The sequence below is a fragment of the Vulpes lagopus genome, chromosome 8, assembly GCF_018345385.1.
Source record: "Vulpes lagopus strain Blue_001 chromosome 8, ASM1834538v1, whole genome shotgun sequence".
NCBI classification, from domain to species: domain Eukaryota; kingdom Metazoa; phylum Chordata; class Mammalia; order Carnivora; family Canidae; genus Vulpes; species Vulpes lagopus.
Window position 1 is genome coordinate 43550098 of NC_054831.1, and position 17853 is coordinate 43567950.

The window sequence follows — 17853 nt, forward strand, 5'->3', positions numbered from 1 at the left end:
GATTTCAAACTACAAGCTATAGTTATCAGGACAGTATATTACTGGCACAAAATAGACACATAGGTCTATTTTGAAAATAGAAAGAGAGCCCAGAAATAAACCCACATTTATATGGTCCATTAACCTGTAACAAAGGAGGCTAGACATACAATGGAGAAAAGACAGCCTCTTCAATAAATGGTGCTGGAAAAACCGGACAGCCATATGCAAAAGAATGAAACTGGGCCACTTTCTACACCATACACAAAATAAACTCAAAATATCAAAATAACTCAAATACATTTTAAAACTTGAATGTAACACCTGAAACCATAAAACTGCTAAAAGAAAATATAGATAGTAAGCTCTTTGACATTGCTCCTAGTAATATTTTTTGGACTAGTCTCCCAAGGCAAGGGCAACAAAAGCTAGAACAAACAAATATAATTACATCAAACTAAAAAGGTTTTGCACAGTGAAGGAAACAAAATAAGAAGGCAACCTACTGAATGGGAGAAGTTATTTTCAAGTCATACATCCAGTAAAGGGTTAATATCCAAAGTATATTAAGAACTTACACGTGGAACTCGATCCCAGGTCTCCAGGATCGGGCCCTGGGCTGAAGGTGGTGCTAAACCGCTGAGCCACCCAGGCTGCCCAAAATATCCGATTTAAAAATGGGGAGAAGATAGGAACAGACATTTCTCTAAAGAAGACATACAGATGGCCAACAGTCATATCTAATCATCAAGGAAATGCAAATCAAAACCACAATGAGACATCAGCTCACACTAGGCAGACTGGCGATTATCAAAAAGATAAAAAAAATAACAAGAGTTGATAAGGATGTGGATAAAAGGGTCCCTCATACACTGCTGGTTGCCATGTAAATTGGTGCAGCCACTATGGAAAAAAAGTATGGAGGTTCCTCAAAAAATTAAAAATAGAAGTACCATATGATCCAGCCATTCCATTTCTGGGTATTTATCTCAAGAAAACAAATACCAATTTGAAGAGATATCTGCACCCCTGTGTTCACTGCAGCATTATTTACAATAGCCCAGATATGAAAGCAATCTAAGTGTGCATCAATAGATGGATAACAAAGATGTGTTGTATATATGAAATATGACTTAGCCATAAAAAGAATAAAATCTTGCCATTTTGACAACGTGGGTGGACCAGAGGGCATTATGCTAAGTGAGATAAGTCAAACAGAGAAAGACAAACACAACATGACTTCACTTATATGTGGAATCTAAAAAACAAAACACATGTTATGTGTCAATGACATTTCATTAAAGCTGGAAAAAACAGACTCATGAGTTGCACAGCTGGATTAAGTCCTAGACTTCCGGTCCCAGAGCTGACTATAAAATAAACAAACTACATTTATTTGTCCTTTTCTCTAGTGACATTTAGTTTGTTTGCAATTTCCCTACCATGAACAGGTTTCGGAGACCATCAGTGTGCCTATCTCCCTTTGCATTTATACAACAGCGCCTGAGGGTATATACATCAAGTAGAATAGTGATGGACTTCTTTTTTGTTTGTTTTCTGAAAGCAGAGCCCATGTTATTTAAAGTTTTTCTTCTTCCCTGCAGAAAGTTTTTTTCTCTGATAGAATATATGTTCCATGAAGGCAGGAATTTTTGTTTTGTTCATTGCTCTATTCTGAGCAAACAGAAGAATATCAAGCACATGAGAGATATTCAATAAATATCTGCTGGATATATATGAATGATTCTTGAATATTAGGCTCCGTTGCCTTAATTATGCAAACTCCTTTTATACAGCCCCAACTGTGTGAGGAGAATTTCTAGTTACTCATCTTTGTACATTGAGAATTTTACCCAAACCTTGGATTTACCTCCCAAAGGAGACAGAAAGAGAGGATTCTTCTTGGATTCCAGCACTTTCTCTGTTATTGGTATTCTCCTCAAGGACTTTAAACTTGGGTGGGGTGTGGGGGTGGGGGTGGGTAAGGAACAAGTTCTATGAATCAACAGCCTGAAGAGAATGGGGTGGGAACCACAGCAGTAAATGACCTGGGACATTCTCCCCCAAGTCTGGTGTGGCTTGACCTTCTTGGCGCTGCCAAACACCGTGCCACGGTTCAGCCTTGCCCTTGCAGAGATGGAGCTCAACCTCTGCCAGCCCCATGGACACTTTCAAGCCCCAGTGGCTAAGAAGACTCCAGCAAAGAGTTCCCAGACTGTCCTACCACTCCCTCTTGCCCTTCCCCTTGCTGCCTCTGAAGTAGGGCATGTTCATCAGATCCAAAACCAGACTCAGCCCTCGAGTGCCAGTGTGGTTCCATTCCACGTTATCTGGAAGAACTTCCTTCCTCTTGCATGTGAATAGCTCCCTTCTGTAGAATCTAGCCACAGTACTGGTTTCCTCTGTTTCTACTGAGCACCTCTGTGGTGCTCAGAATGGGAAAAAGAACCAGAAGCACACCTACCTCTGTGCTAACTTGTCTTCAGCTGTGTTTTCCAACATGTCATAAGTCAGTTACAGACAACAGAACAGTGGTTGAATAGGAAAACTGTCACTTTAGGCTCTTTTTTGACTGCTGCTTCTATGTGAAAGCAACTGCATCTTTGATTCTAATTTTTAAACCTCTTTTTAGTGTAACTACTGGGTGGTGGAAATGGCACATCCCATGTCTTCATGTGTAAAACACAGGAATGGTTTTCTTGTGCTCTGATGGAAGAGGACTTTGGAGGGGGTGGCTGTACCCCTTTTTTTCTCTTGTCTATTTTCTACAGCCCATTCATTGTTTTACAACTCTCTTTAGGTGAATAATCTTCTGTTTGCTTTTGTGCTTACTCAAGACCCATGCCGACAACTGAGAGGACAACTGAGCGGACATCTCGTAGAAAGCTCCTGGAATTAATAAATCCAGCAAATATTTAGTGATGTAGGCCTACAAGGTGCCAGAACTTCTCTCAGAAGCTGAAGAGAAAACATTTTCCCATTTCAGAACTTAAAACACATCTCATCTCACGGAGCTTACCTCCTAGTAAAAGAAATAGGTAATAGGTAAGCATCTGTCAGGTGGTGCTAATGTAAGGGAGAAAAAAAGCCAGAGTACAGAGCAAAGAATGTTGGGAAGGCATAACGTTAGGAAGCAGAGAAACCCCCTCTCAGACCTGCTGCTTCATCATACCCTTAAGAAGTGTGGAAAAAGAACATTGAAACCTCCTAGCTATATAATCATACCTCAACAAGATTCCCTAGTTAACTGTGAAAAGTGGATGTAGGTGTGTTTGTAGGTGTGAACATGCCTAGTAAGGTAAGACCACTTTGTGTATTATGAAATCTGGACTGAAGCAAATGTGTAATCCTCTGATCCTAACGTCCTCACTTATAAAATGAAATATATATATTTCATATAAGAAGTGCCAGGCATACAGTTAGCACTTAATAAATGTGGGCTTTCTTTCCTTTCTCTCTCCCCCTTTCCCAGGCTCTTACCTTGATAAAAACAGGCTTCTCCCCAAGCCATAATGATGCAACAGAGATCCTTACAAAAGAACAATTAGAAATTAGATCAGTTTTTCCTTATTGTACTATTTCCTCAATCCATAGAGCCTTTAATCTCTTTAAACAATTTGGAGTGAAGACAATTTCTTATTGGGTTCTTCTAGAGTCTGAATGGGCCTAGAATGGTGCCATAATATAGAAAAGAGTTCATTGAAATGCCATGAGGGAGGGAAGGAACTAGATTGAATTACAAATGTCCTATCATGAGAGCCGGTGAAGAAGGGGCTTTAGACCCTCCAGAGTTGGGTGTTGATGACATCTCTCTCCAACACATCATAATCAGGATAAATATGAATACTTACTAAAAAATCTAATTGAGCACCTGGGTGGCTCAGTCAGTTAAGTGTCTGCCTTTGGCTCAGGTCATGATCTCAGGGTCCTGGGATTGAGTCCCACACCGGGCTCCCTGCTCTGTGGGAGCCTGCTCCTCCCCCCTGCTTGTGGTCTCCCTCACTCTCTGTCTCAAATAAATAAAATCTTCAATCAATCAATAAAATAAAAAAATCTAAGTCATCCCCTCCTATTGTCCCCAGTGGTACCACATTAATAAAGAAAATAAATTCCCTCATGGTGTGTGTGTGTGTGTGTGTGTGTGTGTATATATATATATATATATATATATATATATATATATCAAAAGAAACATATCATCATTACTGACAAATAATAAAATGTGGCTTGAAATCAAGGTAAACTCAGCCCCTTTAATAAAGGCCATGTACGTGTTTTGGGTTTTTTTTTTTTTTTCATCAAACAGATCAAAACCAACCTTCCTCTTTCAGAGTCACTCCCACTAGCCTCTTCATTCCGTGTAGAAGTAAAGGCTCTGGAATAGAAATAAGTCATCCCTGTGACCTTGATCAAGATGTCTAACTTCTCAGAGCTTGGTTTCTCGGGCTTGGACTACGGGAACTTCTTGTGCATGTCCTAAGATTCTTCTATGAAAACATTCTTCCCCTTTCACTTCTTCCTCTATTGCTTCTCTAATCATAAACCACACCTGCAATACTATACCGCTCCAATTCAGCAGGGTGTTCTTCCACTATCCCAATGGCTCTGGGACCATGGTGATGGTGAATCTCCTGGATAGTTGGACAGCCTGTCTAGCAAGTAATTATAAACAGACACTGCATTGTATATTCTTACTCTCTGTGAAACATTTATAAGTCCGTATTCATCCTAACCTCCAGAGAGAGGTATTGTTAAGGACTCTCCACAATGAAGAGAGATTTAAAACCCACCTAAGGAAAATCATTAAAAATATAAAAGGCTAGTAGTTTCTCCAAGTAGGCCTAAGTGAATAAAGATCTGATATGTCACCTACCTGATACTTTATTTTCATATACAGAGACTTGGAATACTACAAACAAAACAGAAAGCTGTTTCTCTTGATGGAAAATTTCATGTTATGTGGAGACATGAATAAAAGAAAAGACAGCTGTCAGCAAGCACCCTTTGAGCCTAACTGAATCCATATAACAATGGTGCCAAAAGGAACTGGAACATTGCAAAGGATGCAACATGTACTAGAGTGTGGTTCTCAGACTTTGGTTGATGTGCAAAGAGTCAAAGAAATTCCAGGGTACTGACATAAAGTTGACAACATTTTTCATATATGGCTTTAAAAACAAAAGGAAAAACTACCCTCTTCTATTGTCATTTCATTTCAAATGGACAATCTATGTAGTGGAATATTATTCAGACATAAAAAGTAATGAGGTTCTAATATAGGCTACGACATAGATGAACTTTGAAAACATTAGGCCAAGTGAAATAAGCCAGACACAAAAAGACAAATACTGTATGATTCCACTTACATGAGATATCTAGAGTAGTCAAATACGTAATGATGGAAAGTAGATCAGAGGTTACCAGGGGATGAGGAGTTATCGCTTCATGGGTAGTTTCTTGAAATAGATACTGGTGATGGTTGCACAACATCATGTAATTAATGCCACTAAATTGTACACCTAAAAAATGGTTATAATGGTTCAAAAGGGGGACATTTTCACACACACACACACACACACACACACACACACACACACACACACACGGTGCAAAGCATAGAGGTAAACAGATCATCCACAGTAGCTTTCATTGATGTAAGAGGAAAGGACAGATGCAGATCCAGGTGAGTTTGTCAGTTCAGCTGTGGAAACAGATATTCCTGGATCATCTGCTGAAAGTGAAAGGGTCTTGGGGTTGGAATCCTATTTCTTCTACCAACTTGGTACTTCTTTGTGCAGGTTTTGGTGTTTCCCGTGATCTGGCCCTGAGTTTATCTAACCAACACATTCACTAATTCAAACCATCCACTTCAGCCAAGCCATTCTCCTCACCAGCTGAGTAGACCACCCAGCTGTCTCTCATCTCTATCTTCTTATTCATGTTGCTAATGCTTTCCATTGTTTAGCCACATCCTTCCCATTTTCAAGGCCAGTTCAAGAACCATTTCCACATGAAAGACATTATCTCTTCCATAGTTTTCCTACCCACCTAATCATTCTCAGTGACTTCGCTGGCCTTGAATACCAACAGCATATAAAATGTTCTTCCTTGTTAGAACTTACCCATAGCAGTGTATTAATTATTGTTTTCCACTTACTAGTCATTTGTAGGCTCCTTCTCTTAATCTTATTTACTAAGCAAGTACTAATAGTTTTCAAGTACCCAGCAAATACTATTATTGTTGATTAGTGAATAATAATTAACAATTGTTGGTAGTTAAGTAGCCCACGCATTCCACAGTACTTTCACACATATAATTATGGGATCATTGTTTACCACAGCCTCTTAAATCCCCACAACAAACTTATTAATGAACTATTAGCTCCATTTCAGTGAAAAAGAACCTGAGGTGTTGAAGAATCAAGTGGCTCACGCTAGTTCACATGCTAATTAACAAGTTAATAATTAATATTATATTTAATAACAATTAGAATCAATCTTGTGTATTAAGAAATTTCCTAATATATGTCCAACTGAGAATAAACATAGGAAAAAAGACTTTTTATATAGAAAATGATACATTTATTTTGTTATTTAATAAATGTTTTGTCACACAACCTGAGTCCATTTAGCCATCTTATTTCACAAAACTATTTTCAACTTTAAAAAGTTATTTTCACCTTTAAAAAGTTAACAAGTAATACATATTTGTCATGGAAAAATGAGAAAATAAGTCAGGGGGAGAAAGTCCATAATCCCACTATCTAAAGTCAACAACTACCAACAGATATCTTTTCACACATTTGTCTCTAAGTCTATGTAGACCCCCTTTCTTTGAATAGAAAATGGAATTTTTGTGTAGAGAGATAGATAGCTTTGCTAATAGGCTTTTTAACTTAATGATGGGAATTAATATATTTGTATGTCAAATACATCTATGGTCCCATTAATGACAGCATGACTTGTAAGCTAATCCTCTATTTTTATATGTTTAAGTTGGCTCACATTTCTTCTATCATATAAAAAAGCTCTGTGATGAACATTCCTCTCCCTTCATGTACTTGTCCAGTTATTGCCTCAGGATGAATTCCTAAAAGTAGGACTTACAGGTCAATGATAAACTATTTTTGAACTTTTTTTTTCATGAAATAGAGGTGATAAGACAGATTTAGGGGGCATGCTAAGCTTTTAGTATTCTGTTGTACTCAAAACTTTCTTAAACCTGATAAAACTGTTTTTTAAATATTTCCAAAGAATTTAAATAGGTGGTTTCAACATCCCAGCCCCTTCAAACTATAAAAACATATAGGTAAAAAGCACAGAAATCTAACATTGATTTGGAAGACACAACATATCCTAATTTCAATAACATTTTTATTATATCTTTAATAAAATGAGAAAAGCAGGAAGAAAGATGAACCCACATTTGTAAAAACGATCTCCTCCAATTTTTAAAAACTTTTTTTTATTTTTCTGATTCAAAAAATACATATTCGTTATAGAAAATTTGGAAAATACAGAGAATAAGGAAAATAGAATTTCCCAGAATCCAACAATACTTCAGATAGCCTTACAGTTTTACTACTTTCTCCAGGTGTACTTTTTAACAATTAGCCATTTTTCTTCTCACCTCACCCAACCCCCCAGAAAAAAGGGGAAGACAGGTCCTTGAGGGTCACGGCGGGTCGGGTGACGTTCGCCGCACCACTTCATCCTGGCTGAAGGCTTCCCTTCTTGCTGAGCTGCGCCCTGTTTCCCTTCCTACTTCCCAGATTGCTACACAAGTGCACAAGCCACCATCCCCACCATCACCACCAAAGCAGGGCCAAGGCTCCTCTGCCTCCAGAACTCCCAACAGGAGAACTCACAAAGTCAACCTGCTTGGTTGCCTGCTTCATTTCAGAGCCAGGCTTCTCCCCAGTAACACCTTGAAGATTTATCTCCGCTGATCAACATCTGAAGCAGCAACAAATACCTCGTAAAATATATAAAACATTTAAATTTTAGCAAGTTCTCTCACACACATTTAACCTCTGCGAGAGTCTTCTGAAGTGGACAGAGCAGACATCCCCGTGTAACAGAAAAGGAAACTTAGGTGCAGAGGAGCTGAGCAAAAGGCCAAAGGAAGTGAGTGGCAGAGCTTGGATTTGAAGCCATAAATTGACTCCAATGTCAGAGAGCTCTTGACCTAGCCATTACTAACAAACCATTCTTAAGACTGACAAGTAGAAATTAAGAGCCAGAGGGATCTTCAATAAATCACCTATGTAATCCCTTCTTAGTAGCCATAGATAAGGAAAATAAGTCCCAGAGAAGCTAGGTGATTGCTGAAAGTCACCAGCTTTCGTGATGAAGAGGATCTAAAAGGCACAATCTTCAGATTCCCAGGCCAGTGCTCACTCCAGTCGTCCCTAGAGAGATGTTCTTTAATAAGCTGGTCTCTCATCCGGTGTCTTCCGGTTAGCCAAATGTCAACCAGGAATTAAAATCCTAAAAGTGTAGAATGTTAGAGCCAGAAGGGACCTTAAAGACCGCCCAGGCCAACCCACTCGCTTTACAGATGAGGAATCTTAAGGTTCAACATCCCACGGATTTGATGTTCAATTCTATGCACTTTTCCTTCCACTTGTCATATCACTTCCCTTTTAAGTAGTTAAAAACAAAATCTGGCCAAAGATTTTACTTCCTTCTTTGACACTCAGCGTGCCGCAGGCCACGGATCAGCAAAATCAAAGTGAAACTAAATGGGACTTGAATTCAGAAGATACTCAGTTTGTAACGGATGTACCCACCAGGACTGTGTCACAAAATACCCAAGTTGTGCTGATTTCTAATCAGGCTCCCCCACTCTCCACCCTCCCTCCCTAATCAGAGGCCTGTTGAAATCCATGTGTTTTAGGAAAGGGTGCCAATGACCCTTTGGAAGTCACCACCCCTTTCACCTGTAAAAGTGTAGCAATACTGTTTTTGCCAAAGGCTTGGCTCCACCAATCAGCCAGGAATCCTAATTAAACTGGCAGCACATCAGCGGGGCTGTCACAGTTCCCTGACCCCAATGGATTCGGACCCTGCTCCCACCATCTCTGTGCATCACCCAGATCAGCTCCTGAATGTTCGCCTCCTTATCGTTCTGTAGCAGCTCCAGGTTCTAGGGCTAGCCTTACTTCTCTAATGAGATGGAAAGCTCTCTGAGGGCAAGAGGCTCCTCCTATGGCCCCTAGCTTCAAGGGACTGGAAGAAGGACACACAAAACCATGTGCAAAACCCAGCGCAGTCACAGAGGTGTAAAGAGGAAGCCAAGGAGCCCAGAGGGCGAGCACCTACCGGTGGGGGGGGGGGTAGCTGCGGGGCAAAGTGACAGATCCGAGTCTTAAAGGGCTAGTGGAGTCAGTCGGGCAAAGGAAGGCGGGAGGCGAGGCGGGCAGGCGGGCCAGCGTCAGCAAAAGCAAGGAGAGAAACAGTTCAACGTAGCGTCTAGTGCAAAGCGGGGACTGTGGGCGTCGGGCTGCAGCGGTGGGCCACAGGGAGGCCACGGGCAGGCCACGGGCAGGCGACGGGCAGGCCACGGGCAGGCCACGGGCAGGCCACGGGCAGGCGACGGGCAGGCCACGGGCAGGCCACGGGCAGGCCACGGGCCCGCCTCTCTCCCGCTGACCGTGCCGGGAGCGCGGCTTACGCAACGCAACTCGCGAATCCGGGCGCCCGGGGCGAGGCTCCGCTAACCACCTCCCGCCGCGGCCGCGCCAGCGCCCCCCGCGCACCTGTGCGCCCTCGCGGCTGCCGGAGCAAACGCGGGGCTGCTTGGTCCCGCTGGAGCCTGCACGCGGCCGCGCCCCCGCCCCGCCCCGCCCCGCCCGCCCGGCCCGGCCCCGGCCCCCTCGGTTCTCCGCCGTTTAAAGCGCCTGTGGACGCGCCGGGGCGGGCGCCTGCGCTAGCGGGCTCTCTCCGCAGTCGCCGCCGGGGCTCCTGAAGAAGCCTCCCTGCGGGCCTCCGGGCCCGGCGGGCAGCTGGGGGCCGGGCCGGGGCCGGGGCCGGGGGCGGGGGCGGCGGCGGGGGCGGGGGCGGGGGCGGCGACGGCTCCCTCCGCGGCTGGCCCGGGGCCCGGGGCCGCTGCCCTCTGGGGTTGCGCAAGGCGCAGCGCCGACACCGTCCTCCCGGGACAGCGCCGCGTGGAAACCCACAGGACGGGCCGCGGCCGCGCGGGCACCGGGGGCGGCGCGGGCTCCCCCGCAGCCAGGCTCGGGCGGGGGCGGGGGCCGGGGCCGGGGCCGGGGCCGGGCGGACGCGGTGGCGGTGGCGGACGCGGCGGCGGAGGCGGCGGCGGTGGCGGTGGCGGGGCGCGGGCCGGGGCGGCTCGGGGCCGGGGTCGCTCGGCCGGGGTCCGCGCCGGCCCCAGGCGTTGCCATTACCTGGCCAGCGTAGTCTTCCCCGAGCCCGGGAGGCCTCGCAGGAGGTAGAGGTGTTTCCTGAAGCTGTGGCGGCGCGGAGGTGTCCCACGCGGGGGCGGCGGGGCTGGCGGGGCTGGCGGGGCTGGCGGCCGAGGCTGCTGCTGCTGCTGCTGGAGGCTCAGCCTCCCAAAGGACTCAAGGAAACTCTCCTCCATGGGGCGGGGGCTGGCTGCGAGAGCCCCGGTTCCCTTTCCTGAAGTCGCGGTCGTGGCCCAAGCTGTTGTTTTTGTGGCTCTCCGGCCATGTGATAGATGGAGGGGCGGGCGCTCGGAGCCCAGCCCCTCCTTCCCGCCCGCCCGAGCCGCGCTGCGTGGGAGGGGGCGTCCCCACCTGGGAGCCGGGGGCGCCGGGAGACCCGCAGCCGCGAGAGCCTGGGCGCGCCCCGCCCCCGCCCCGCCCCGCCCCGCCCCGCCCCCGCCCCCGCCCCGCCCCCGCCCCGCCCCCGCCCCCGCCCCGCACCCCGCGCCCCCGCCCCGCACCCCGCGCCCCCGCCCCGCCCTGCGACCCCGCTCCCTCGCCCCTGGGCGCCCTTCGCCCACAGGGGAGAGGCCCTGCCCGGTGGGACCCTAGGACGCTTCCCTGGGCCTCCTCGGCCACGGCCCTTCTCCACCCCACCCCCGACTGGCCCAGACCTTGAAAGTGAAATCGTTTTGGTCGACGATTAAACAACCGTGAACAGCATTCTGAGCGGTAACAGTAAAGTCCATTGTCTCCCCCAGTTTATGAGCACCAATATCTGGCCGGTGTCCCGGCGGCTAACACGCTGTCCCAGGGCCTGTAACGTTTCTTTTTCTTTCTTTTTTTTTTTACTCCTTCTTTAGCCTGCCAAAAATATTCTTAGAAAGCTTTGTTGCCTCTACATAACTTTAAATCTCATCATCAGAAAAATGCACCCCTTAAAACTCAGATTGATCTGGCCACAGCTGCAGAAACTAGGTCTCCTGAGAAGAGCTATACTGCCCAGGTACTTGCTCTGCTGCCACCTGAAAAGATACGGCCTCTCTGGAACTCTTTCAGCTCCCCAGGGAAAAGAGCAGTCTACTAAAATCATTTATAGAGAAGTATCCAGAATTAAGTTCTAAGTTCCAGGAACTGATGAGCGCCAGTTGGTTGATCACCATAGCACTCTCCAATATTTCACACTCAAGGGTGTGATAGAGCGATCCTATTTTCTGAACCAAAATTCAAGATGCATGGACAGAAAGAGACAATATTGAAAATACCGTGCTGGAAAAATCCAGCGTATATGGTGGCTTTGGCTGTAATAATTAACCGTAAAGTAAATACATTTTGTTTCTGGCAGCTAAGGTATGAACATTTTGAAAAGGAATTGTGAAGAGAAGCAATCTCCTTCTGAAACAAAATCCGGAGATTTCACAATAAACTTTGGAAAGAAGGGCTTAAGTAGGGAGGGAGTGCTGAGAATTGCACCTTCCCCCCTGGGATTCCCCTGGAGAGGTGGGGCAGGGAGATGACCTGCTCTCCCTTGAAAATCCCTTCCCAGAATCAGAGGAAGGATCTTGGCACTGCTGAGAAAACTAGAATTTCAAAAGCTTCTCTATATATTAGGGGAAAACCATAAGGAACAGATAACACGCATGACTCATAAAAATAGTGATGCTTTAATATAGGTATCCTCTACTTCTATGTATTCTATATACTTCTTATAAGAGTTTTTGCCCACCCTCAAATTACTACCTTTTTCATTCTAGACTTGCACTGTACGATACAGGCTTTTGAACGCTTGAAATGTGGCTAGTGCAAATTGAGATTAAAATACACACACATGAAAAAAATGTAAAATATCTTAGTAATTTGTATATTGACTGTGTTGAAATAGTAGTATGTTGGTGTGTTAAGTTAATACAGAATTAAAGTTAATTTCACTTGTTTCTTTTAGCTTTTTTAATGCAGCTACTAGAAAAGTTTAAATTACATATGTGGCTGGTTTATTTCTATTAGTGCTGCATGAGACCTCCATCTATTTCTATTTCCTTCTACAGAGACGGCCCCAGGCAATGTGGGAAAGGGCATGGGGGGGTGCTAGAGATTTGGGGGTCTAGAGGTTTTGGCATATGGAGTCTGCAGTGTCTGTGGCAGATGGAACACCCTAGTAGAGGCTGAGAAATAGGAGTGTTGCTCAGAAGAGAGGTCTGAGCTAGAGACAGCTTTGGGAATCCTTTCCAGGTGAGAAGATAGATGATAGAGCAGACAGCTGAAGACGGGGCACTGGACACACCAGTATTTAAGTACTGTGTCTTTGAAGTGGAGTTGCCAAAGGAGAGTATAAGAGAATGATCAGCAAAGCAGACATAACTCTGAAACAGAGAGAGATGTATGGAGGCCCAGGGAAAAAAAGCTTCAAGGAGGAGAAGATGGTCAGTAACACCTGGAAGTGACCCTACACACTTTTCTTTCAAGCCCCACATTTAACTAGTCAACAAGCTCTGGCTGTTTTTCTGATTTAGACCTCTAAACCACACTGTTTAAAGTTATCTGTGTTTCTGTATCCCCCCACTAGACTGTATAAGTAGGAACAGTGTCACCCCTGTCACCCCAAGATCTAACACCACCACCTGGGATTCAGGAGGTGCTCAGTAAGTGTATGTGGATCTGAGCCACTTTCTCAATAGATAAGTATGAGCTTGGGATTTACTAAATATTAAGAATAAACAAAGATCGTGGTAATGTCAGCTAAAGAGTAAACTGTAAGTAAACATGTTGACGGATCGAGATCCAGCTTGCTATTAGCTGCATTCAGATCTTTACTGTTTCTCTCTGGGTGGCAGCTTCCAGAGAGCTGGGGCTACACCCGAGTCAGAGGATCCCTGCGATAACACTCCTTAGTGCCCTCATTTCATCCAACCAACTTTTCAGCTTGAGGGTTCCATTCCATGTCTCGCTCATGTGATGACCAGCACAATCTGACTTTGCTGCACTAGAAACTATTAGCATGACAGGTGTAAGTAAAATTATATAAGTAATTTTTGGCAAATGCAACCTTCAAATATTCCTCTAATTACTACTGCTTTAAAAACATGGAAAAATAAGGAGGTACACAACAAGAACTAGTGGAAACCAGGAATGTAACCCTCAAACCTACAGTTCCAAATAACTCAGGATTTAGAATGCTTATTTGTAAATCAGCCCCCGGTTTCTACCCCAGAGATGCCAAGATGGCAGGAAGTCTGAAACCAAGATGGAGCTTCCAAAGCAGTTTAACCAAACGCCCTTTTAACATAGTAGAACCATTTAAAATATGTAGGCAGGACCTATCCCAATCCTCTCTAATCCTATGTCTTTTCTTTCCCTACCAAAAATTTTCTGATGTTTTTACTCAAAAATATAAATTAGTCTTATCCACATACATGCTCCTCCTGTTATATATAACTGGTATAAATGGAAAGGACTGGAAAGAAGTTTACCTTTGCCTGCTTAGCTGTTTCTGTGGTGGACTCCTGATTGCTCTAGCACCTCCACTTGCACCTGCTGCCACAGATTCTGCACAGTCTGACCAGTCAGAGATAGGACTTTGTCCCTCTCTACTAACACTGCTCCCTCCTGGCTCTTCCCTCATCCTCCCTTAGAAGCCAGATGGAAGCTGCAGGAAGCTAGAAGTTAGGGGAAGGGGGACAAGGGAAGAGAAACACTGTAGCAGGTATATGTCTACTTGGTTGAATTAACAGGACATGCACAGGACTCTGGTGGCCTGGGAGAAGTCTGCCATGTGGAACGTTCTGTGGACAAGCCTGATTTTGCTCACTGTACCCCACCTGCCTCTACCTCCCACAATCCATTCCTTATTTTTTTAGTGCCATCCCCCTTCCCCAAGGTGAGGACCATATCTTCTTTTCCACAGCACATATTTCACTAGCCACAAGGGCACTTGAGGACTATAAGCTTTAAGGAGGAAGCCTGGGAGCAGGAGAAAGTGGCCCCAGCCCATTTTTCTAAAGTTCCATCTTGGAAATTAGGGCAAGATAATAAAGATAGGGGCTGGAGTAAGCTGGAGACATTCTGGAACCCAAGTACAAGCCTGGATAGATGGTCACCTGCTTTGCATCAGTACAGCATGGAGGTGTTTCAGAACTGGTCACTACACATACCTTACTAATTGTTAAGTATTCACAATATTACCCTTGGGGAAGGCATGGCAGTGTGAATTCTATGTATTCATTAGACATCCATAAATACCGCCAGTGAAGGCCCCCTAAGAAAACAAGGATTTGCCAGATGCCAGAGTCCGCTCCACAGCTGTCTGTGCTTAGATGCTAATACTTTTGTTCTTCCCTGGAATCATCCCATCCTGGACCAAAAACAAGGCCAGTTTCACAATGGCTCTAGGAGCCTGAAGAGAAAGCAAGACTCTTGAGGAGTTCAAGCAAACACTGACGACCCTGGTCTCCATCTGGAACAGACTCACCATCTAGGAGAAAGATAGCTTTCTTCTAAAGCTATGTGAAATCAGTATAAGGAAAAATATAGAGCTATTTTAAATAAAGCCCTCAATTTCCAATAAAGATGGAAGATGGAACACAAATATTTAATTTCTACTCCCTCTTTGAAACCTCACTAAATTTTTTGGGTGGGGGGTAGTTGTTTTGTTAATCTTTTTAAGCATAAACCATAATAAAAAAGAGAGAAGATTAATAGCACCAAAAATTTGAAAACTGGAAAGACCAAGTGTTAATTAATTTGGCAAAAACAAACAAAAAGCCCAAACCCAAAACCCCAACCCTCTCCCCTAAAAAACCCTGAATTATAGAAAGCCATGAGTTAACATAATTTACCCTGCATAACCCCTAAATTTCAGGAACTAGAAGATCTCGGGCTGGAACTGGGGCTCTAAACAGGAAGGTCAGTTGGAAGTCTGTTTAAGAAACAAATATCCAGAGTCAGGCAGTTGCCCATCTCCTAGAGAAGCCAGGAAGGTTTATTCCCTGGAGATCAGGCAGGATAGGGAGGAGTAGGAGTAAGATCAGACAGTCAGGGCTCCCTTTCTGAAAATGGAAGGATTAAGTAAACTCCTACATGTTGGATAGTGAGTAATCACCCCTAATTTCTGTTTTTCAAAGATGAATTTTCACATCAGAAGTTTGTTAAATACAACTAAACTAAAACAATTGAAAAAGATGGTTACCTGTCATATGGTGGAAGTCCCACAATTGCTAATCCATATCCTTGAAGTCAGATAAATTTCAGAATTCAGAAAGAGTGTGTGTGTGTGTCTGTATACAGTATGTGTGTATGTGTATATATAACAGCTTACATTCTGAGTGGGGGCTGGGTAGGGCATGGTAATTAAACACATTAATATTTCTGCAATGAAATGTTATGACTGAACAGTCACACTAGGTAGGATAAATAAAAGAGTAAAACTAAGTTTTGTTGATTGAGTCAAGTTTTGCTCACAACTTAGCTTTAATGCCAAACATTTAAGAAACAAAACAAAACAAAAACTTTTTGATTTTCAGAGCTTTTTTGGATTTCAGAATTTTAGAAATGGAATCACAGACCCATACTTGAATATAAGGCCTACCCTTCCAACCTGATGTGATTTTTAAAATAAATTACTCAAGTTTTCTGTTCCTTATTTTCTTCCATAAAACAAATTAAAGTAGGGCAAACATCTTCACAATTAGATAATAAAAAGTTCAAGTTGTTACCTCTTTTGTTGAGTTTTTTATTATTCAAATAACTAATCAAGAACAGTTGAACAGATTATCCAAACCAGTTTTGGTATCCTGTGAGTATATGGCTGACAATAATCCTTTGGGTGGGCACTGAGCACTCTTTCTTGATGGTGAGGATCTTCAACAGCACCAAGAAGACTGAAGAATTCAACTACAAACAAAGCACAGGCCAAACAAGTCCAGAAAAAACAGTGACTTACGTGGAGTCAGCTGTCAGTGTCTCAGGCTATTTCCCTATTTATGCCACTCCCCTGCATGTAGACCTTCACTCTCCCCCACAATCCCCACACCCTGCCTGGTCCCACCTCATGTGACAGACAGAGGCAGTCTCCCTGACAGTGCCTGACCTCCTGTCTTTAAATCCACACCTGTCCTCTGTCCCATTCCCTGAGGATCCAGCTATTTACACTAGAAAGTTCATAATAAATACACTAATTCATGCAAATGTGTTACCAAGTTTGTGGAGTCAATGTGTTGCTCTCCTAGATAACACAATTTCTGTTCTGCCTGGGACATATCAAAGACAATGCTGGCACCCAAGGGGTATTTAGAGAAGGGGAATTAACCCTTCTAAGAGCCTATTATTTTTCAGGCACTATGTTAAGTACTTTGCACAAGTTATGTCGCTAATCCTCATGTAATATTCCCTTGACAGGTTGCTATCATAAATCTTTTTTGCAGGTGAAGAAATTGAGGCTCTGAGAGGGTGTCTTGTTTAAGATCACACAGCCAGACAGCAAGAGCTACAAGATGGGAACACATCCTCATTCCAGCACTCTGCCCCACCTCTTTACCCAAGCAACAATAAAACACCCTAGCAACCAGCAGCAGGAAGAGGATCTTGAAATAGGCAGGGACTTGGGGATCCTAGAGCCAACCACATTCTCTTGCTATTTCCCTCCTTATACATTTCTATCTACCCCTTGAGGCCCACTAATCAGTACATTATGCCAAACACAAAACAGGGAGGCATGTTCTCATCATAATTGTTTAAAAAAAAAAACCTGTACATAGCTCATAAAGTTCCCCATAAGAACAGATTAATAATTAGGGGTGACTGGTCTGTAGGAGAAGACCAGAAAGCAGTGTAGCATGAATGTGGAAGGTGAATATAATAATCAAAAGTATATTCCAGAAAGTGTCCTTGACACAATATATCCAAATTTAGCAGTTGGAAATGACTCGTGAATTGGCCACAGCCAAATATGTCCATGCTGGCTGCATGCAGCTTGTATTGTACTGGTGTCACGTTGGGGCTGCCTTGTGAAGGAGGGAGGGAAAACACTTCTTCCTAACTTCAGTCCTAACATAAACTCCAGGAGGGCAGGACTGTTTTCACTGCTATAGCCCCCAGGTATCAAACAATGTCTGGATTGAGGCTACTCAATAAATAGTTGTTGAACGAATAAATGAATTTCTTCATCTGCTTTCTCTGGAATTCCTCTTAGCCTCTTATCCCTTCTCAGACTACATTAATCCCACATTTTCTAGTAGTCCCCCAAATCTCAAACTCTTCTCCTAAACCTTTAGTCCTTCTCGCAGCAGAACCAGGTTTAAAAGAAACAAAAACATTTTTATTGGGTATATGTATATTTCTAGCTGAAAAATGGAAACACAGAAAACTCTTAGAAATAAAATTAAAAGGAAGAAAGAAAACATATGGTAAATGCAGAGTGCATTCAATTCTTCTTATCAAAACCATGCACATATATACCAAAATCATAGCAGCTGTG

The 17853-nt window shown here is 43.9% G+C and overlaps 2 protein-coding genes and 1 non-coding gene across 19 annotated transcripts in view; all 3 read right to left on the reverse strand.

The window, feature by feature from the left end:
* The window catches only part of N4BP2L1 (NEDD4 binding protein 2 like 1), a 28570-nt gene extending 17714 nt beyond the window's left edge, over positions 1-10856 (reverse strand). Inside the window, exons 1-3 of one of the 5 annotated variants that reach the window (XM_041766044.1) lie at positions 10389-10540; positions 4298-4354; positions 3460-3508 (exon numbers count right to left, since the gene is read on the reverse strand). In XM_041766044.1, coding sequence (XP_041621978.1) covers positions 3460-3508; positions 4298-4334 — 86 coding nt within the window. In that variant the 5' untranslated portion in view covers positions 4335-4354; positions 10389-10540. Of the gene's footprint in view, positions 1-3459; positions 3509-4297; positions 4355-10388 lie in introns of all 5 variants that reach the window. The other 4 variants (XM_041766040.1, XM_041766041.1, XM_041766042.1 and 1 more) reach the window with 4 other exon arrangements.
* LOC121498362 lies at positions 2464-2593 on the reverse strand. Its single transcript, XR_005989742.1, has one exon. It is a non-coding gene; the product is annotated as a small nucleolar RNA SNORA16B/SNORA16A family (small nucleolar RNA).
* A 5233-nt stretch (positions 10857-16089) lies between the features above and the next one.
* Positions 16090-17853, reverse strand: part of LOC121497028 (NEDD4-binding protein 2-like 2) — a 78422-nt gene continuing 76658 nt past the window's right edge. For all 13 annotated transcript variants that reach the window (XM_041766027.1, XM_041766028.1, XM_041766032.1 and 10 more), the window contains one exon: positions 16090-16271. The gene's annotated coding sequence lies outside the window, so the exon portion shown is untranslated. The remainder of the gene's footprint in view (positions 16272-17853) is intronic.